Here is a 21,365-nt window from a genome sequence, read left to right as displayed (position 1 = left end):
CTCTCCAAAACCACGTTTCATTGTTGCAGGTGGTTCAGTGTGCTCTTGCAGTGCAGATGCTGTAGTTTGCTGTAGAATCTGAATGGTTTCTGTTCCTAGGGGAGGACTGGGAGGAGGTAGTGAGAAGAGAATTCAATGCCTGAGGTGTATCTTAGTGAGAAATGTTGGCATGAGGTGCTGAAAGTCTTGAGCTGTCAAAGGCCAGTGAGGCTCAGACTCCTTAACCTGCTGGAGCAGGGTGGAAGCAAGGAGTGGGCACTGCCGTCCCACCAGCTGCACTTGGTTCTGGTCTGCCAGGTCTGTGCTGGCCTGGATTTCTTCTGAGAAGTTTGTTGGAGCTGCTTGGAGTAGTGAAGGGTGGGGAAGAAGTGCTGCTCAAGAGCTAAGGCTCTGCTTGATCATTTTGGATGGATTTAACCATGGTATCTGAAGACATAGTTTCCATAAGAATGATCCCAGCATTGTGCAAGTGTCTCAGCTGAAGCCCCTGAGCAGATGTGTGAGAGCACCCTCCTACTCCAGCTGAGCCATAGGAAAGCTGACTGTGCCCAGTAATTACAGCTTCTGCAGATTGAATGTGCTTCCAAGTGTTTTCCTTAGTGATCAATCATGTCCCAGCACTGTGATATTCCATCTCTGGCACAATCTGGAGCATCTCTGCAATCCTTGGGTGCCCATTCCCACCAGAGTTTCTTCCTTTCTCTCTTTAGAATCAGTGTGGTGCAGTTCCCTGTGTTTGTGAGCAGCAGCCAGCAGGCTGCACGAGATCCAATGGCAGCTTTCAGCACACAGAGGGATGTGATGGGGACAGACTGTCCTTACCGCCATGCAGAAGGGAGTTTTTACTGTCCTCTGTCAAGAAGTATGAAAGAATAGAGTTTGAATGTTACTTGTGAGCAGGTGCTGTGCTGTAGGGGATGTCAGGTAACCATTAATTTGGGGGTGCAGGAAGGAGCAGTGAAAGTGATGTATTAGTTTGTGTTTTGAGTGTTGGAGTGCAGTTCCATTTTTGGGAGCAAAACTATGGGCTAAGATGGAAAACAGAAGGGAGAAGGCTGATACCTGGATCGTGGGCTGAGCTTTGGTGACTGCAGCCATTTGCAGTAGAAGTTTTGCACAGTGGGGTTCAGAATGGGAGCTGATGATGAATGGGAGCTGCTCAAGGGACAGACTTCCACGTACAAGTTCCAGTGCCTCAATGACTTTCTTGTAGCGAGGAGCCCAAAACTGAACATAAGACTTGAGGCGCAGCCTCCCCAGTGTTGAGTCCAAAGGGATGATTACCTCTCTGCTCCTGCTGGCCACACTATTTCTGATACAGGCCAGGATGCCGTTGGCCTTCTTGGCCACCTGGGCACACTGTTGGCTCATGTTCAGCATCAACCAACAGCCCCAGGTCCATTTCCTCTGCACAGTCCTGCAGCCACTCAGCCCCAAGCCTATAGCACTGCATGGGGTTATTGTGGCCAAAGTGCAGGACCTGGCATTTGGCCTCACTGAACCTCATCCCATTCACCTCAGCCCAGTGAGGTTGATCCAGCTTATCTAGATCCCTCTGAAGGGGCCTCCCTACCCTCAGGCAGATTGACACCAGCTCCCAGAAAAAAGACAAAAAGAGAAGAAAGCAGAAATGAAGAAGGCTTCTTCCAGAGCTGCCCCTGCACCTGCAGAGGTGAGTCCTTGTTATGGACAGACACAGCTCTTGTTCTCAGGGCCTCCATCTGTCAGACATGAATGAGACTGTAAAATCCTGAGGGAAGTGGCGTCCTGTTTCTGCACTTGCTTTGTTTCTTTGCAGTGTTTGAAGTGTTACACAAAATGAAGGGTAAATCTCTAAAGCAGGTGGTCGGGATGCTGGCATGATGATGTTACTTATGTAATGAGTGCTATTATTTTGTAGTATGTTAATAGTTTGCTAATAAACAAAAAACAAGGGGGAGTTGGAGGGGTCGGTAACAGAGGAAGGGGTTCTGGTAACAGAGGATGCTGAGAAGGCGGAAATACTGTATGCTTTCTTTGCTTCTGTCTTTAGTGAAAAGGCATTCCCTGAGGAATCCCAGAACCTGGAGGTTAATGAGAGAGTCTGGGGAATGGGAGATTTCCCTTTAGTCAGGGAAGAGGTGGTCCGTGAGTGCCTAGGAAACATTAATGTCCATAAATCCATGGGACCTGATGGGGTGCATCCAAGGGTGCTGAGAGAGCTGGTGGAGGTCATTGCTGAGCCGCTCTCTGTAGTCAATCAGAGGCCTTGGAAACTGGGGAGGTGTCTGAAGACTGGAGGACGGCCAGTGTCACTCCGGTCTTTAAAAAATGGCAAGAAGGAGGACCCAGGTAACTATAGGCCAGTCAGCCTCACCTTTATCCCAGGGAAGGTGATGGAACAGCTTGTGCTGGATGCCATCTCCAGAGAACTGGGAGTAAAGCAGGTTATCAGGAGTACTCAGCATGGGTTCACCAAGGAGAGGTCGTGCTTGACCAACCTGGTGGCCTTTTATGAAGATGTCACTGGCTGGGTGGATAGGGGGAGAGTGGCAGATGTAGTCTACCTTGATTTCAGAAAGGCTTTTGATATTGTCCCCCATGACATCCTTATAACAAAGCTGAGGAAGCATGGAATAGATGAGTGTACAGTGAATTGGGTCAAGAACTGTCTGACTGGCAGAGTGCAGAGGGTTGTCGTTGGCGGTGCTGAGAGGGGATTTGATCCAGGTTTATAAATACCTGAGGTGTGGGGGCCATAGTGGCATGGCTGGTCTCTTTTCAGTAGTGTGTGGGGACAGGACTAGGGGTAATGGGGTGAAACTTGTGCATAGGAAGTTCCACATGAATGTGCACTATAACTTCTTTATGGTGAGGGTGACGGAGCACTGGAACAGGCTGCCCAGGGAGGTGGTGGAGTCTCCTTCTCTGGAGATATTCAAGACCCGCCTGAACACCTACCTGTGCAGCGTGGTGTAGGGAGCCTGCATTGGCAGGGGGGTTGGACTCGATGATCTCTAGAGGTCCCTTCCAACCCCTACAATTCCCTGATTCTGTTGGAATGTGGGAATTCAAGAAAGAATATTCTGAGCAAAAGCTGTGGAGTGAGATAAATGGCATGAGAAAGCAAAGCTGATAACCAAGGAGGGCTCCAGAAGAGAAAACAAAGTCCAATAGGGCATATTTAGAGACAGGTGAAGAACCCTTGAGCTCACTGAGGAGTACTAGGGTGCTCTGGAATGTCTCTTGGGCTCCCTACAGCACACATACTTGCTCTGGGGCATGTCTGGATGTCTGTAGAGCTAATTGCGGGGCCCTGAGAGACCTCTGGGGCACATTAGGTGGCACTGGCTTCCATGTAAGTGTTCCCAGGTTCCCAGAAGTCAACAGGGAAGCCTTTGGAGACCCCTTGGGAAGACTCAGTGGGGCCCTAGAGTGATGTAGCAGCTTGTGTTGGTTGCATCTGCTTGGCAGGGAAGCGATTTCCCTGGTGGGAGCTGACTGACTGGGAGGTGATTTCCATGGTTTAATTAATTACCTGGATTATAATTAAATAACACTGTTCAGCGTTCAATCAAGATTATATTTTTCCAAAGTACTTCAGTCATGCATCTGTAGCAGCTTTGCTAAAATATATCAAGTTTATTCAAAATTCCAGTGATGCTCCTAAAGCACTTGAAGTGCATTTGAGGGGGGGGAGTGACAAAACAGCTCTGAGAGAATCATCATCAAATCAGAACATGGGAACGGTAACTAATAGCAGAGATTCTGAAAAGAATATTTAAATTTTCAAATTACATTTTTCTGAAGTTGTATTTCACCAAGTTTCATCAATGTGCACACTGAAAAGCTGACTTGCTATGTTTCTTTTTATAAAAAATCATGTGTTACAATTGAGAAAAGAAGGTATAGCATGGAACATTCTCCAAGTAAAGTGCAAAAAACATTTCTTCACAGTTCCAATTAATGTCTTATGTTTTGTTCAGACTCACTAAATGATGTATTTCAGGGTACATCACGTGGGAACATAAGAAGACTATTCAGAGCAGGAGCTGCAGAGCAAGATGAACGGCATGAGAAGGTAAGGCCGGGAACCAAGGACACAGCTTTTGTGTCACTCAGCCACCTGTGGCAGAGGTCAGGATTTCAGCAGGGATTTCTGCAGACGTTCCTTGAACACCCCCAGGGTGGGTGACTCCACCACCTCCCTGGGCAGTCCATTCCAGTGCCTGGCCACCCTTTCTGAGAAGTAATATTTCCTAATGTCCAGCCTGAACCTCTCCTGCCGCAGCTTGAAACCATTCCCTCTAGTTCTATCAATAATGACACGAGAGAAGAGGCCAACCTCCAGCTCAATGCAACCTCCCTTCAGGAAGTTATAGAGAGCAATGAGGTCTCCCCTGAGCCACCTCTTCTCCAGGCTGGACATTCCCATCTCCTGCAGCCTCTCCTCATATGGCCTCATTGTGCTCCAGACCCCTCACCAGCTTTGTTGTCCTTCTTTGAACACGTTCCAATGCCTCAGTGTCTTTTTTGCAGTGAGGGGCCACAAACTGGAAACAGAATTCGAGTTGTGGCCTCACCAGTGCTGGGTACAGGGGGACAGTCACCTCTCTGCTCCTGCTGGCGTCACTGTTTCTGATGCAAAATGTAGGTAAGTGTCACATGTGTGACATCCTTTTTGATAGAGTTCTGTGACTGGAGTTCAATAGATTTGAGAGCTGACTTGAAGCCTGTGGGCATCACCCAGGAGTTGGGGTGAGAGGATGAGGCGTAGGAACAGGAACCTCTTTGGTCGTTATTAACTCCCAACTTTTTGGTCAGGAATCTCTGTGTGTTTCTTTATCATGTAAAGAACAGAGTCATTGTGCAGCTTATGAATGAATTGATTCACGCCTGCTGATTGGTGCTGTTCTCTACAGGGAGCTGCAATGGAAATGGACACTTGTGGTCCACTGTCCAGCCCCCTCCCGTGTTGGATTTTCTGGGCTTTGAGACACGTCTTCCAGATGCACTTTGTGTTATTTCTGATGTGTTGACCTGTTGAGCTCCAGCCCCAAAGGAGGATTCAAGTACTACCATTGGGAATGTAGTATTTCTTGCTAAACAGAATTCGTGTGCACCCTTGTCTTTCGTCTGCACAAAGGATCTTGTAATCATCTCTGTCTGTGTTTCTTTTAGACCCAGAGATGGAGCAGAGAGGAACACAGACTTGGGTGAATCTTCATTCAGGAGCAGGGACACGTCATGCTCATCTGAGGTGTCTGGCTGACAGCAAGAGCAGAGAGGTAAGTTTCATAGGGTCGCGTGCCCATTTTATTTTTCATTCATGATGCATAAAGGCGTTCCCCAGACAAAGTGAGCATTTCTCAACTGGACTTTCTAGAAATGAGCTAGGCAGTGAAAATGGGTTTGAAGCATTCCTAAGAGCCCCGCAAGAGAATGCTGAGAGTTAATCTGGCACCCTCCTTTGGAAACGTCCGTTGTCTGTCAGCTCTTCAGCTGTGCCCTAACACCTCCCATTGCGCTGCCACACCAGGATAGAATTCCAAGCCCACACTGAGTCCTGGAATGTTGTGGTGCCGTGTTGGAATCAGATGTGACCACGTGGTCTTGGCTCCCCGCCTTGTGGGGGGTCATGGTGGACCAGGCTGTTGGCCGTTGGTGATGTCATAAGCGGCCGGAATGAGGGGAGGAGCGGTGCGTTCTGTGTTCCTTTGTGGGTGAGCTAGTGGTCGGAGTGGTTGGTTGTCTTGTGTTCTTGTGCCTTTTGTGCCGTTAGTTAGTTAGTGTTGTTAGTTAGTTAGTGCTGTTAGTTAGTTAGTGTTGTTAGTTAGTTAGTATTGTTAGTTAGTTAGTGTTGTTAGTTAGTTAGTATTGTTAGTTAGTTAGTGTTGTTAGTTAGTGTTGTTAGTTTGTGTCGTTAGTTAGTTAGAGTCGTTAGTTAGTGCCGTTAGTTAGTTAGTTAGTTAGTTAGTGACTTTATTGCCTTTTTCTTCACACCGTCGTGTGCAGCAGCTTGTAGGTAAGCTGAGCTGGTGTGGGATGGTTGGGTGGGCAGTGAGGTGTTGAGAACTGCTGGCTGTCGGAGCTCACAGCACCGTATTGCTTACTCTTGACCATCAGACGTAATTTTCCCCTGGTACACACGTTCCAAAGGGGGTATCAGTAAAGGTGGCACCTGTCCCGTGCTTCTTCCATTGTCTTTGCTCAGTAGTGGAAGCATTGTAAAGTTGCTGGGCGGACAGGCATCACGTAGCCTGAGACTCAGCATGTCTTGCAGCAAGTGGATGGGATGGTTGTGCTGTGTGTGTTATTCCGTGACTGTCTTAGCCCTGCTCACTGACTTGCTCTTTCTCTCTCCTCTCCTCACCCTCCGCCCACTGCCTCGGTGCAGCTTTTGCTCTCATTCCATCCGAGCAAAGCGACAAGGAACTGCTGCAGATAGCTTGAGGTGATCTCACTGCCAGGTACATGCCATGATTTGTCCCCCCACATGGTTTTGCCGCAGGGTATGCGCGGGTAGCTCTGAAGAAGTCTGTCCATACTGTGCTGTGTGAATAGAGAAAACAGAAGTGTGTTTCTGCTCTGTTCCAGAGTCTTCACACTTGCTGTGATGGGCGTCGCGTGCAGTGGGATCAGCCGTGAGCCTGAGGTGGCGGCGACGGAGGTACAGTATGAAGCTCTGTCTGGTCTTTGTTCCCTGTGTTGAGCCATTAGAAGGAGCTGCAGATGTACTCTCCTGCAGGAAAGAATGGGCCAAAAAGGGCCTGGCCAGCTGTCTGCGCCAGTGCCATTGCTGATTAGTCTGGGTAGAGAGAGATGCATCTTTGCATGGCCTGGCAATGCACGCCAAAAAGGGAAATAACTGTGATGAGACGTGCAGCTCCTTCTGAAGTGCTCCTGATAAGGACGGAGCGCATTTGCTGCAGCTTTCTCTGCAGATGTGCTCCTCACCTTGAAATCCTCCTGGTTTGTCCGCAGCTCCTGACCACGGTCTGTGCTTTGTTTTGCAGGCTGATAACATGCGGAAGCCGCAGCTGGTACGTGCTATGTCATCTTTAAACGTACCAGCGATTGCGGCGGCCCATGTTATTAGGAGCCACGTCGCCCAGGGGCCAGATGAGCTCTCCCTTGAGGTAAGCAGTTCCAGGCGTTCCTTGTTGTCATACATGGGAGAGTAGTGTAGGGTGTGAACGCCTCAGGAATAGTCTCAGACACCTTCAGAATATCTCCCTTGCTGTCAAGCTAGAGGATATTCTGCAGCACAGAATTAGGCAGTTATTTGAGCTGTGATTTCCTGCCAGCTGTGCTGAAGCTGGGATTGATGTTTCAATCTCTTGCAGGTTGGAGACATGGTGAGCATTATTGCAATGCCACCAAAGGAGCTGAGCCCCTGGTGGAGAGGCAAGCGTGGCTTTGAGGTAGGCACATGTTTGTGACTAGAGAGCACAACTTGAGTAGAGTCAGGAATCTCAGGTTGGAGCTGCTCTGCCTGCACAGGATGGCTGCTGGATGCAAACAGTTGCCCTGTGTTGGTGTCAGAGGACCTTCCCTTTGGCTCTGGGCTTGGGCTAATGCCCACCTGTCTTTTTGATTTTATTACAGGTTGGGCTTTTCCCTGGTGAGTGCGTGGAACTCATCAGTGGAAAAGTTCCCGATTCCCTAATCAACTCATTGCCAGAGCCAGGTACGTATGTTACATTTGATAAGTGGGTTAGTAAAATGGGATCAAAATGTGGGTTTCAGGGGATTTGTTAATACCCAAGTACAGCAATCTCAGCAAGAGGACTGCATTAAGCTCCTTGGGCACCTCCAGGGATAGGGAAAATATGTTCTTGCGCGTCCTTGTTGGGAATGCTCTTCCCGATGTTACATGCTTTGTCGAGTGCATTATGTTTGGCCTCGTCCAACCGAGCCAAGCCTGAAATGAACTGGTTTCTTTGTTTTGTTGTGCAGTGCCAAGGAGACGGGGCAAGCTCCTCCCCTTCCTTCGCTCCCTGGTGAAGGCCCGCCCCAGGAGAGCGACGGAGCCGGAGCCGAAGAAGGAAGGGGTGTTTGGCTGTGACCTGGGGGAGCACCTTCTGCGCTCTGGCCGTGATGGTAAGGAACAGCCCATTCCTGAGATCTTGCTCCATTGGGCAAGTTGAGCTAACCGCTGGCTCTTGTTCTGTAGTCCCCCAGGTCCTGCAGAGCTGTGCTCAGTTCATAGAGCATCATGGCGTGGTGCGGGGGATATACCGCCTCTCTGGCGTCATGTCTAAGATCCAGCAACTACGGTAAGAGTGCTGCGTCTGACACAACTGTCAGTAGGGGCACGTGCCATGCTGCGGGCGTTCAGGGGAACCCCTTCCTTTTCTTGACCGTATTTTCTGTGGCTTTGGACTTGTTTTCGTCTTTCTCAAAGCCCTCTACCCAATTCTGTGTCTTTCTCTGCAGCCATGAATTCGATACGGAGCAGGTGCCAGAGCTCAGCGTCCAAGACATTCACAGCGTGAGCTCCCTGTGTAAGATGTATTTCAGGGAGCTCCCGAACCCGCTGCTGACTGACCAGCTGTATGACAAGTTCTTGGTAAGCACAGGGCAATGTCTTGGAAATGATACATACCTGTTCCCTGGGAATCCTGGCCAGTGGTTGCAGCAGTGCCCCAGCTCTGAGGTCTTCTTTCTGTTAGCCCCATAAGGCATGTCTTTGCCACATCCTGCCTCTCACTGATGGCACTTGTGGTGGTGCCGAGAGGTGCTTATTTAAGCTATTCACAATGGTTGTGAGAATTCCCTTTCCTTTGCTGTTCCCCAGCTATTGGTAGAATGGGGTTAATAGCAAAGTGGACTTGGAGAGGAATGCCTGCTGCGAGGAGCTACACTGAGCAATCAGGCAGTAAAGCCCCAGAGCTTGCACTACTTGGCCTTGATGGCACAGGCTGCGTGCTGCTGTGTTCCCCTGATGCCTCTTGGAAGGCATCGAGTCTGCCTCGGTGCTGACCACCAGCGCGCTGTCCCCATAATTCCCAAACCTGTGGCAGCTCTCCAGCCTGACTGGTGTCTGAATCCCTTCCTGCCTTTTTCCAGGACGCTGCTGGTGCTGCAGAGGAGGAGCGGGTGCACAGAATGAAGGACGCCATCCAGCAGCTGCCCGCTCCTCACTACAGGTCAGTACTGCACTCGGTCTGCTGAGCTCAGCCCTGCTGCCTTTCAGAGGGCGATGATGCGATTCCAGGTGTTGTCTCACACCTGCAACATCATGCCTGTGCACGCTGCAGCGGCTGAAGGCTGCATTGGGTCAATTGATTGGGTCAGTTCCTTGGCACGGGGGCACGGTTGGTGCAGCCGATGGCTGCGGCTGTGCTTTGTGGGGCTTGGTGCTGCAGCGTGGTGGCACGGGGAACGTTTTATCTACTTCATATTCAGGGTGGTAGCAATGACAACAACCAGCATGAAGTGATGTTTGTTTTGTGCACTGCAACACGGCTTGCTTTTTGGTGCTGAACATCTGCCTCTCTTGTTTTCCAGGACGCTGCAGTACTTGATGACACACCTGGAATCTCTGGCCAGGAACTGCTCCGTGACCAACATGGATGCTAAGAACTTAGCAATTGTGTGGGCTCCAAACCTCTTAAGGTAAACTTCTTTCTCCATTTCAACATGATGCTTAGTTCTGCTCTCCCCCAACCCCAGGGGACAGTTTCTACTCACTTGTTTATCTGGGATCAGCCAGGAGAATTTCGTCAGTGGCATTGCTGATTGCCCACTGTGGAAGTCTCCGGAGCTCAACTTGACAGTTTTTCTCTGCAAAAGCTCAGACATGGGGAAATGACTTTGGGGAAATGACTTATATGATCTGCCTTTTCTTCAGATCCCAGCAGAGCCCGTCTGCCTGCGCCAGTGAAGCTGCCTGTAAGGAGCTGCAGACACAGTCGACTGTAGTCGAGTTCATCATCAGCCACGCAGATGTCCTCTTCTGCTCCACACCAGCTGTGGGAGAGGGTGAGTGTCTTCCCGCATTAGCTTAATCTGACACTTTGATGTAATCCAGGCCTTCTCCAAGACCTTTGCAAATGCTTTTGCTGTCGAGGAGACAGCAGACTTCTGGGGTTAGATTAGAATATGGCGCCCCATTTCTGGATCCTGAGAGTGTCCAAACCCAAACCTTACATGGAGAAAACTGTCACTGCTGTTAAGATGTTTTGTAAGGAGGTGAAGCTTGATTGAAATGTGGCAACAAAGATTTCTGAGATTCCTGCCCCCTAGTGTTTCTAGGCATTTTTGTTTGCCTGTTATGATACAGAGAGCTGCTCTTAATTATGACTGTGTCCTCTGCCACATGCATACCTGTGAGCACAGAGTTATTTTGATCTCCTCTTCTTTGAGTTGCTTGGATATGCAAGTCTGAGAGAAATGCAGAACTGGGATGGCTGTGCTGCTGCTTTCTGATCATCGATCTTACCTGTGGTTTTCTCTTGCAGGGCACAGTTCTCTGGATCGACCCAAGTCTGTGTGGGTGTCTCCTCCACCCACAAAGCTGCTCACACTGCAGGAGGCACAGGCTCAGAGAAGCAGCCAGAGCAGCTCTCCTGCAGTGACACAGAGCAGCAACGTCGAGGTGGAGGAGGACCACACAGCTGCTCAAGGGAGATTCCACACGATCATTGATTTTCCATCTGAAAGGTAAAAAGGACTTCCCTTTCCAGCCCCTGTTTTGATTGGTTGGGTGGGTCTTATTGGTTTATTTTTAGTCCATTATAAGTGAGCCTGCCAGCTCCTGTCCTGTCTGGCTGTGGAGACTTTGCTCATGTGCTCCGCATCTTGCTCGACATGGTTGAGAGGAATTTAGCTAGCAGGACATCAGGACTGAGCAGATTTCAGCAGAAAGCAGGCAGTGCCAGGAGGAGGGAACTATAGGGGCAACAAACGGGCAACAATTGGCAAGGGCTCGGAGCAGCTCTTTCTTCAACCTGCACAACAACTGACAGCATGCTCTGTTTTCTCACCAGACCGAGGGTTCCCAGCAAGACAAAGGAGTCACCAGCTGGCAGTTGGTGTTCATGCTTTTGCCTGCGCAGACCATCCACTGTGGCTGAACACCAACTGCAGAGCAGTGCCAGGGAGCCCTCCGAAGCCGAAGTCGTGGTCCTGGCAGGTAAGGGTGCAAATCCAACTTTCAAAACACTGCTTGTCAGCAACACAGGTAGAATTCATGCTTTCACTGGGCTTGTACCTTTTTCTGGCGTTCAAGCCCATGCCTGACATCTTCAGTTGACCCCTGTCTTTCCCAAATGAGTCTCTTGTCAACACAAGAGCTGGACCTGCACAAGGATCACTTTCAAGACAGTGACACTGTTGCCAGAAGCCTATTTGCTTCTGCCCACCACCACTACATAGCCAAATGTCAAGAACCTGTTTCATGATTCATCTTGTGAACGTTCGACACTAACCGTGTGCATCTACTCCTTCCTAGGTGACTCCAGCCCTTGTGTAACCCCAAGACACAGCGCATATGATGATGCAGCATCCTGTGCTTCCATCAATATAGAGCTCATGGGAAGCACAGGATGCTGCAGTTCAAAGGACAACATTGCATGTGAGTGCAGCAATAGAGAGAAGAATGTCCTCCACGTTCAAGCCATAATTAATGCAATCGCTGATGAAGCTCCTGACCTGAGCCTGCCAGACACTACAGGCACTAGCCTAAATTGTAACCCAGTGGCCTTCGAGGACAGACTAGCACAAGCACAGCCCGAATGCCCTGACAGCAGCAATACCATGCAGGCTCAGGTCAGCATCACCGACGAGAAGCCGAGCATCTCAGAGGAGGGCGTAGAATCAGGCCACCAGTCCCAGGCTCCTGGTAACAGCACGGGCTCTGAGCAGCTCTCATGAGACATAAGAGGATGAGTCCCACTGTTCCAGCAGACCTCACACGCCCTCCTTTGTCCCATTGAATAAAGGCACGCTCGTGCTCAATCAACACTTTGGCTGCATTCCGAGTCTTCATTCACAGAGATTGGGATGAGTGCAAGAAACATCAAGGCAGCTCAGCTTACAACGCTCTGGCTGTGGGGTGGGTGTGGCCGAGCTCTGGGTGTGTTCCCAATTTCCCTGACAGCACCTGTGAGCTGCCCCTGCAGATCACCTCCAGCCCTGCCATCATCACGCTGCGGCAGGAGGAGCTCACCCTGACCAACATCAGGCAGTGCTGCCTGCCTCTCTCACTCTCTAGACCAAGTGTAACTACACTGTCGTGGAGACAAATGCTTTCTGTCACATCCTCCATCCCCGCAGACATTTACCGGTAGGCGGCTCTTGCAGAAGAAGATTCAAGCAGCAGAACCTTTTGCTCAGCTACAGCACACGAATGCTACAAAAGCAGGAACAACCCTCAAGCTCTGGGTCTGTTTGTCTTGCAAAGGCATGAACCGACTGCGTTTGATGGTACCTCCCATCCTTGATTTCCTTCCCTGCTTCTTGTCTGATGGCACTGCTGAGCCAGGAACAAGCTGCCCAGTGTGGCAGAGCATGGTGCAGAGCTGTGCTGGGACCTCCTCCCCTTCCTCTGCTGCAGATCAGTGCCCCACAGTGCCATTGGGATGCTCTGGCACGGGATGTGCCTCCAACCCAAAGCTCCTTCCCACCTCCCAAGGAAAAGCAAAGCAACCCAAGCATCTCCAGCAAAGCTGCCCAGCAGACAGCAGGGAATGCAAACAGCTTCTGGCTGCTCCCCTGCACTCCTGTCCTAAGTAAGAGACCCCACGAGGAATGGCTGGGAAATCAGTGCATGACACGAGAGTGTGCACAGCACTGCGCAAAGCAGTGAGGTTCCACAAGTTTGTGTGTGTGTGTATCTCTGCTGTTAAGAAAGAATGGGAAGACTGCTTTACTGATTCCAAGAGAATTACCTATCCTCAAATGATTTCTCCTGGCCAAAGTTAGAGCCTCTCGCAGGTAATCTAGACCAACAGGCTGTTGTTGCACAATCAACAGGCACAATCTAGATGATCAGCTGAGGAAAATAAAGCATCATGTCAAGGGAACTAGATAAGTGAGCAGCTTGAGATCTGCACATTTATGGGATACTCGTGGTCTTAGACAATATTTGCTTAGTGAGGTCACACAGAATGAAAAAAAAAAATCTAATGAATGAAAACATACACAGGAGAAGAAGCCTCTGAGGCTTCTGAAGTGTTATGACCAGGAGACATAAACTCTGTTAAAGCAAACATTTCTCTCTCTTTTTCGTGTTCTTCCAGGGAGGCCTTGATTATCGCCTGAACACATGCTGTGGAAACCCAGCTTATGCAGCACCAGAGCTAATCCAGGGCAAAGCGTCTATTGGCTCAGAGGGATGTAGAGCGGTGTTTGTTTTCCCCTCTTTCCCTTCCCTCTCCACAGAGCATTTCAAGGCAGTGGAGCTCAGGTAGGCTCTCTTGGTTTCCCTTCTGAATTCTGTTAGGTTGCATTGCTTGGTAGCTCTCAGAAACTTGTCTGCAGCAAGGTTTCCATGTAGTTCTATGCATATACTATTCACAATGGTACCCTTCAAAAAGTACTCCAGGTCAGCTTTTGATTTTTTATATTTAATTATTTTTATTATTTTTAAAATCCTGATTATTTTTTTATTTGATGAGCTGAATAATGCATGTGTCCGAAGTCCTGATAATTGTTTTTGACTTCTTGGTGGCAAAGAAAATTAGTAAGTTTCTTCTCTGAGAAGCTGAACAAGTGAGGTTAACTGACAAAACCAGGGAATGTAAAGACTTCCAAGAGTAATCGTTTTCTCTATACTGGACCATAAAATAAACTCATTTTCCACCACTGGAAGAGTTGTGTGACTGTCTTGAGGCCAGAAAGGGTCCTCATCTAAAATTTACTTAATTATTACTCTTTCTGTATTAACAGAAATATTACAAAGCCTGTCAGCTGACCCGAGGACTGAAGGTTGCTATGGGCTTGTCCTCTTAGCTTACTCTCACAACATCTCCTCTTTCTCCATTCTGTGTTCATCACTTTTGGAATGCTCTTTCCAGTGCGTTGGGTATTTTACACAATCTGTTCGTGCTGATATCTTAGCTTGTTGTCTGTCAATAAACAAAATATATAGTGTTAGGAAATAGGTGTGCCGTTCCTGTAGAAGACCTTTGTCTTTGATTTGCAGGAGCTTGCTTATTTCTGAGTCCATCAAGAGTAGTTTACGTTATTCCAAGGTTACAGGGAAGTCACTGGCAGAAATGAGCCTAATCCCCTTATCGGATCAAAGAAAAACACCAACATTAGATTTAAAAAGAAAATAAAAAGGTGCAATTTTTTATGCTTTTTTTCTCAGTTATTTCTGAAAATAATTTCGTACTGCATGAATGCCTTCTACAAATTTGGTACCATATTTGTGCAGTTTGTTTCTTGTATGTAACAAATCTAATTGAGGGTTTGGGAAGCTATTGATATTTCTTTAATAACATTCATTTGCATTCAAATATATTTGGAGGGGAAAATAATTTAACCTTGTATTTTGCAATACAGTGGCCTAATAACACTAAGATATACATGCAAAAATATTTTGAGTTAGATATAATGATTCATTTATTTTTTGGCCTCTAGTAACTTTTCTATTTCAAAATCAGTGGAATTTCTTTTTTCCTTATCTCTTGTGATAATACTTCCTTTTTTCTACCTCACTGGTAAAATTCTTGTACAAGTCATGGTTATTTCTTCTGAACCTGTATACTGCAGCTTCTTCCTCCACTCTGATGAAGATTACTCTATGCATGATAACGCAGACATAGATGCAGATTTCCAGAGTGTGAACACACATTTTTAATCTCAAAACACATTTTCATTGCAGTGGGTGGTACAAAGAATGCAGGGAAGAAAAGTGACACTCATCACTTCTTTGTTGCTTACAGAGTTCTCAAAGGTAGTCCCGAGTGGGTAAGATAGACAACCTGATTAGTTTTCTTTTCACAAAGACTGTCTAATATTCTTTTAGTGTAAGTCAAGTACTTCATCACTAGATGGCAATGTTGTATGAGACTTCGGACTGTGTTTCCAGAAGGAATTAGTGAGACCTGTGGAAGGAGGTGGTGCAATTTGTTCACAAGAAGGAGCAGCCATTTTTGACAAAATTATTTTATCTCCTTTGAAGTACCTACAGTGGGGGGTCAGAAACGATAATTTTATTCTTTGTCAAGTACAGAGAAAGACTGGAAGAAAGTTCTTAGGAAATTCAGCACATGCAGAAAAATTAAGCACACCTTTCTTGAAGAGATGTATGTTCACACTTCTCTGTCCTTTTTGCAACTCCTTTGTTATTTATTATAAAATAGTTAATGCTCAAAGACATTTGCTAAGTTAAATCAGCTGTAGGCAAGATTTTTGCCAGTTGGGATTTCTCAGTCCAAAACAAACAAACAAACAAATAAATAAATGAAAGTGAGAAAACAGATACTATTTAAGTGATCACCAAAGCTCTGAAATTATAACTTTTACTGATCTTAAGACATCAGCTGATTATATCTTTTATGGGCTTGCATAATTTAAAAAAGTTATTTTACTTTGTCTTGAAGTTTCTTGGCAATTTAATTCTACATGCATAGAATTTTTTTCCAGCTTGCATGGATTATTTTTGAACAGAAGTAGTGTCAGGAAACAATTTGCACTGAAAAATCATTTGAAATTTCTGCCACTTCAATCTACTTGTGTTATCAATTATGCATTATCAGCACAAATGACCTAAGGAGTACTAGTGTGTTCCACAATGTGTCCATAATACTGAGTATGATGTTAAGATTACAGTAAAATAGCTTACTTTTAAAATCTGAATATTAGGGATCTAAGTGGCAGAAATAGGTGAGAACATACTTCATCCAAACCAAAGGCAAAGTCTTACTGTGAAAGCAATTCTAAAGCTCAGTTTTCATGGTGAGAAACATGATTTAATACAGGTACACTTAGTTAAACAGTGCCCACAAAAACACAAAACGTTTCCTTGCATTTCTGATATCTTTTCTCCATGTGCACCCCACAGCTGAAGCTGAAGTAGTCGTAGCATCAGTAAATTGGATGTGGTTTTGTCCTAGTGAGTTCATTCTTGCCTGAGGTGCCCATGCTAGATGACTTCTTGCCTTTGGTACCTCTTTAAACTTACAGTTAATTCTGTCCAACATTTTCCTGTACTGACTCCAGAGGTGCTACCAGTTATGTGTTTGTCTGTACCTCTGAACTTCATTGTTGTAATTACAGCAAACTGTAAGATAAGGTTAAATGAAAATTGTCCAGAAACCAGAGAATTACAGTCAGTTCTGAGTGGCTATCTTGCTTTGTACTTCCCAAGTATAGCTTTTCAGACGAGTGCTGTTAGTTCTGTGTTCTGGTTTCAGCTGTTGATAGCACAGTGATGTTTTTGTTAATGCTAAGTGTTGGGAGAGCTCTTGGGACCAAGCCAGTCTTCTTACAGGGGAAGAGCTGCTGCCTTTACAGTACAGGGCAGGGGTTAGGGTAGAGCCAAGACAGCTGGCCTCAATTAAGCAGGGAGTTATTTGATACTACATGACAGCATGCAGAAGGCTATAAATCTGTGGAGGAGTTCACTGGGAAGTGCTTGGTGGATGGTAAGACTTTGCATCACCAATGGGGTGTTGGTCTGCAAAAAGTTATATCGTTAACTGGGTGCTGGTCAGAGGATGGTGAGTAATTGTACAGTTGGTTTGTGTGTATATATATATATATGTATGTATATATATATATTCATGTGTATATATAAATTTTAGTTTCCATTCTCCTTTTCTGACTTAGTGAATAGTTTCAGCTTTCTCTCTCAAGCCACTTGCAGGGAAGTAAGTGAATGGCTGCCTGGCTAGGCTGAGTCATGACAGTCCTTTTGGGGCTGGAGGGGTTGAGATCTGGTCAGAATGTGTTAAAAGTAAATTGCTATAAGAGTTGTATTAGTTTAATAGTTACTGGTCACAATGTTACATTTTTCATTTTCAGAGATCAGTCAGAGCTCTTTCATGGAAACCTGTTATTTGATACCTTACTCACTATATATATGATCCCTGCTGCATTATGTATTATTTCTGAGAGATAAATTAAGGTTATCATTTTTCTGCATGGTATAACACTGACCATGAAGCTAGTCTGGTGTTAGTATTTAGTATTGCAGTCATCTTCAGGCTTGAGGAATCTTGTAGCAGGGTGTGGGACTGATGAACAGGAGTGTTCAAGCCAGTACACGAATGTTTCTATGCCTACTAAATGTGTTTCAGAATTTGCATAAGATTAAACAACTATTAACAAATCTCTTCTAGGAATCTGCCCTGTAGCTAGATATTTATGAGTGGCAAGGAGTTTGAGATGGTATAGGCAGGCACCTAGAACAAAATCCTGAGAAACTAGTAAAATATTTGGAAAATGTATGCTGCCACTCTGGCATTTCTAGAGAGACACGAATCATTGCAACATGCCTATGCCTACAGAGCCATGTTCAACAGTTCAACACTAGTCAGCACCCTGAAGGGAAAACTGAGTGGTGTGGTTGACTTACAAGAGCAAAGGGATCCCATCCAGTAGGACACAGGCAGGCTTAAAAGGTGAGCCATGCCAACCTCGTGAGATTCAGGTGTGGAGCCCTCAGTACAAAAAAGATATGGAGATTTTGGAAAGGGTCCAGAGGAGGGCCACGAAGATGATCAGGGGGCTGGAGCACCTCCCCTATGAGGACAGGCTGAGGGAGTTGGGTTTGCTCAGCCTGGAGAAGAGAAGGTTGCGGGGTGACCTCATTGCAGCCTTTCAGTACCTGAAGGGAACTTACTCCCAGGAGGGGAGTAAACTCTTCGAAAGGGCTGACAATAGCAGGACTAGGGGAAATGGTTTTAAGTTGAAGGAGGGAAGATTTAGGTTGGATGTTAGGGGAAAGTTCTTTACTAGAAGAGTGGTTAGGTCCTGGAACAGGCTGCCCAGTGAGGTTGTGGATGCCCCGTCCTTGGAGATGTTCAAGATCAGGTTGGATGGGGCCCTGGGCAACCTGATCTAGTAAATGTGTATGTTTGGTGGCCCTGCTAGGCAGGGGGGTTGGAACTACATGATCCTTGAGGTCCCTTCCAACCCGGGTAATTCTGTGATTCTGTGATTCTGTGATTCAACAAGACCAATTAGGAAGTCCTGCACATGAGCTGGGGGCAATCCCAAAGATGTAGGTTGGATGGTGAATGGCTTGAAATCAGCCCTGAGAAGGAGGATTTAGGAATGCTGGTGGATAAAAGACTCAACACGACCATCAGTGTGTATTTGCAGCCCAGAAGATCAATGATATGCCATACCTGGCTTGCATCAAAGAAGTGTGGCCAGCAAGTCAAGGGAGGTGATTCTGCCCCTCTGCTCTGCTCTTGTGAGACACCACCTGGGATACTTGCGGGTTCTCAACAAAAGGACACTAAGGTGTTGGAGCAGGTGCTGAGGAGGGCTGCAGAGAGGGTAAGAGGGCTGGAACACCATCCCTAAGAGGATAGGCTTAGATAGTTGGGGATCTTGAGCCTGGGGAAGAGATATCTCAGGGGGAATCTTCCAGCACCTGATGGGGATCTAAAGGAAAGATGGGAAGGGACTTTTTTAAATGGAACTCTTCCATTCAAGGGACTTCCTTACAAGATGGATATGGTCTCAGCTGAAAGATCTTTCCTTCCTTTGCCCCCCAAATTCTGTAGAGTACATGCCATTCTCTCTTAGTTCTGTTTGTATGTCTCTGGCAGAAGACAATTTGAGAGTGTGTTTAATAAGAAATTGTGGAATGAGGAAAGAATATTTGCACCTACTTAATTTGATAAATAATTACGGGGGGAGAAAGAGTAATACTTTAAGACTGAGTTATAATGACTTCATGTTTATTTTAATACCAATGCAGTCAACTTCTGTCATGAACCTTGCTGTTTTGTAATTTTTCAAAATAGATAAGACCAATTTTGTTCTGTACTTTGTGTAAGGTCCAGAAGAACCTCAAAATTCAGTTTTGGTACATGTCATCACTCTGTGCATTACAAGAGATGCCTCCTACACCTTTTTATGCTTTGTCAATGACACAACTGATTATTCTTTTTTGCTCCATGCAGATAGTCTTGCCAATGCCAGTCATGAATCATAGAATCACTATGTTGGAAAGGACCTACAAGATCTTCTAAGTCCAACCATCCTGCCGTTACCGATGCTACCACAAAGAATGAAGGCGAGCAACATCCAGATTCTTTCAGTAGAGAAACAAGTAAACAGATTAACTAGTAATCCAGAAGAACAAAATGCTTTTGTTTTTAAAAAATAACAGATCTTTTATATGTTCAGGTAATATTTTGCTCTGGGGAGAAGGAATATGGTACAAAGGATAAAATGTATAATAACTCACCAGGCTTCTAAAAATGCCCTTTTAAAACTAGAACACATAGGTTTGATAATACACATATGAGCTGAATTTTGCCTCAGAAGTCCTCCTGTAAAGCCTTGGAAAAATGTTTATTTTCCTACCATCTGTAACACCTGTTAATGCTTGTTTTTGAGGCTGAGCTGACTTCAAGAATTTTTTATTTTTATTTATTTATTTATTTATTGAGAAAAGCAAGCCTATCGGCTTTAGAAAGAAAGAAACTGGTGTAGGTAGAAGCACACCATGAGAATCTAAAAATAGGTAAACAGAGTTGAAAATAGCCCAACACAAGATCTAGCTGAACAGTGCAGTGTGCTATGTGATCCTGCTCTAGGGTAGGAAACAACAAACATAAACACTGATTATCAGCACTAGTAACATTATCTGTATGGACACATATAATTAAGATCACATTGTGCAAGGTGCTGCACAATAAAATGTCATGAAAATGATAACTATGCAGTATGAAAGAGAGCGTATAAACAGGAGGGGGAATGGCTGTTTATGAGGGTGGATAGTGATAGGACAAGGGGGAATGGTTTTAAACTGAGACAGGGGAGGTTTAGGTTGGATCTTAGGAAGATGTTTTTCGCTCAGAGGGTGTTGACGCACTGGAACAGGTTGCCCAAGGAGGCTGTGGATGCCCCATCCCTGCAGGCATTCAAGGCCAGGCTGGATGTGGCTCTGGGCAGCCTGGTCTGGTGGTTGGTGACCCTGCACATAGCAGGGGGTTGGAACTGGATCTTTGAGATAATTTTCAACCCAGGCCATTCCATGGCTGTACAGTTCCATACTGGAACAAATATAAAATGCTAACTATGTAAAACATGGAGTCAAACCTGTGTGATTTGTCCAGACCAGGAGGTGATATGGCAGGCAATATGTATGGAGTATTTGGCTCTCTTTACAGTCATGAATATTTGAGTATCTTCAACATGTGGCTCATTGCTTCCATTTCAGGCTGCCCAGAGAAGCTGTGGATGCCTGTCCTTGGTGTTGAAGGCGAGGTTGGATGGGTGATGGGCAGCCTGAGCTGGTTAGTGGGCAGCAAGCCCATGGCAGGGTGTTTAGAACTGGATGATCTTGAAGGTTTCTTCCAACCCAAGCCCTCCCGTGATCCTATGATTCTGTGATTTCATTCAAGTTTATTAAGATGAGATGAGTTCTCCTGAATGTGCTGTTCTCAATATGATTGTAATTGGAGTCTTAAATTATAATTGGGTGACTTAAACCAGACACCAAACTTTCTGATGGCCAAAATGAAATGAACTCAATCCTTTACTGTGTCAGTAGTCTGTAACTAGAGCCCATCAGGTAATTCCCAGCCTCCTGCCTGTATCAGTTGCTGCACACAGTGAAAAAGTCTGATGAACCTCTAAAATGTTACAAAGCAACCAGAGGGTGAATATATTCACTATGCAAATACCTGCAGGAATAAGCTTGTCATGTATGTCCTCAGGTACCACAGTAGTTAATGGTGGGACTCAGTAGGTCATGCTGCAAGTTGAGTCTGCTGATCTTGAAGGTCTTTTCCAGCCTACATGACCTTATGCTAATATTTCTGTATTTATTTCTGTTCAGCTTCCAGAAAACCTCCCACCCAGCCCCCAGCTGACCCCGTGGTGAAAAATAAAACAGAAACCTCAGTGACGCTGGCATGGTCCCCTCCCAAGATGCACCGCCCCATTCCAATCGATGGCTACATTGTGGAAGGCAATAAACTAACTGGCTTCACCTGGGTGAGGTGCCACGAGTCTCATGTCCCCGTCCCAGAGTTCACGGTGAGCAATCTGTCTGAAGAGGCTGATGATCAGTTCCGAGTGTCTGCAGTCAATGCGCATGGACAGAGCCCGTCTCTGGAATTCCCAGGGAGCGTGCACCTTGGTAAGCACAAAAACCCCAATGGAAATGGGTCAGAGTGTGCTGAGCAGCTGTGTTGGTTCCCTAAAGATGTTTCCTTTGACTTTAGGGATAGTAGTGCATTAAC

The 21,365-nt window shown here is 46.3% G+C and overlaps 2 protein-coding genes across 2 annotated transcripts in view; both read left to right on the top strand.

Moving 5' to 3' along the window:
- Nucleotides 1-11,949, top strand: part of LOC107307464 (rho GTPase-activating protein 32-like) — a 173,932-nt gene extending 161,983 nt beyond the window's left edge. Inside the window, exons 4-12 of the mRNA XM_085530463.1 lie at nucleotides 7,939-8,082; nucleotides 8,156-8,258; nucleotides 8,419-8,551; nucleotides 9,052-9,131; nucleotides 9,493-9,600; nucleotides 9,836-9,966; nucleotides 10,446-10,647; nucleotides 10,974-11,119; nucleotides 11,438-11,949. Of these exons, the coding sequence (XP_085386589.1) occupies nucleotides 7,939-8,082; nucleotides 8,156-8,258; nucleotides 8,419-8,551; nucleotides 9,052-9,131; nucleotides 9,493-9,600; nucleotides 9,836-9,966; nucleotides 10,446-10,647; nucleotides 10,974-11,119; nucleotides 11,438-11,859 (1,469 nt within the window). The 3' untranslated portion in view covers nucleotides 11,860-11,949. The remainder of the gene's footprint in view (nucleotides 1-7,938; nucleotides 8,083-8,155; nucleotides 8,259-8,418; nucleotides 8,552-9,051; nucleotides 9,132-9,492; nucleotides 9,601-9,835; nucleotides 9,967-10,445; nucleotides 10,648-10,973; nucleotides 11,120-11,437) is intronic.
- On the top strand, nucleotides 5,701-7,887 carry LOC146753376 (rho GTPase-activating protein 32-like). Its single transcript, XM_085530484.1, has 6 exons — nucleotides 5,701-6,004; nucleotides 6,377-6,449; nucleotides 6,577-6,649; nucleotides 6,996-7,118; nucleotides 7,326-7,403; nucleotides 7,588-7,887. Exons 3-6 carry the CDS (start codon nucleotides 6,596-6,598, stop codon nucleotides 7,738-7,740), a joined length of 408 nt encoding a protein of 135 aa, XP_085386610.1. The 5' UTR covers nucleotides 5,701-6,004; nucleotides 6,377-6,449; nucleotides 6,577-6,595; the 3' UTR covers nucleotides 7,741-7,887.
- Nucleotides 11,950-21,365: the final 9,416 nt, after the last annotated feature.

This window comes from Coturnix japonica, chromosome Z, assembly GCF_054131305.1.
Source record: "Coturnix japonica strain WE chromosome Z, WE-NBRP24, whole genome shotgun sequence".
Lineage (NCBI taxonomy): Eukaryota > Metazoa > Chordata > Aves > Galliformes > Phasianidae > Coturnix > Coturnix japonica.
This window is presented reverse-complemented; position numbering and strand designations above follow the sequence as displayed.

Excerpts from the sequence above, each read along its gene's own strand:
- LOC146753376 (XM_085530484.1), top strand. The coding sequence starts at position 6,596 with ATGGGCGTCGCGTGCAGTGGGATCAGCCGTGAGCCTGAGGTGGCGGCG. Across the intron at positions 7,119-7,325 it reads CAGATGAGCTCTCCCTTGAG|GTTGGAGACATGGTGAGCAT; the intron begins GTAAGCAGTTCC and ends AATCTCTTGCAG. Across the intron at positions 7,404-7,587 it reads GAGGCAAGCGTGGCTTTGAG|GTTGGGCTTTTCCCTGGTGA; the intron begins GTAGGCACATGT and ends ATTTTATTACAG.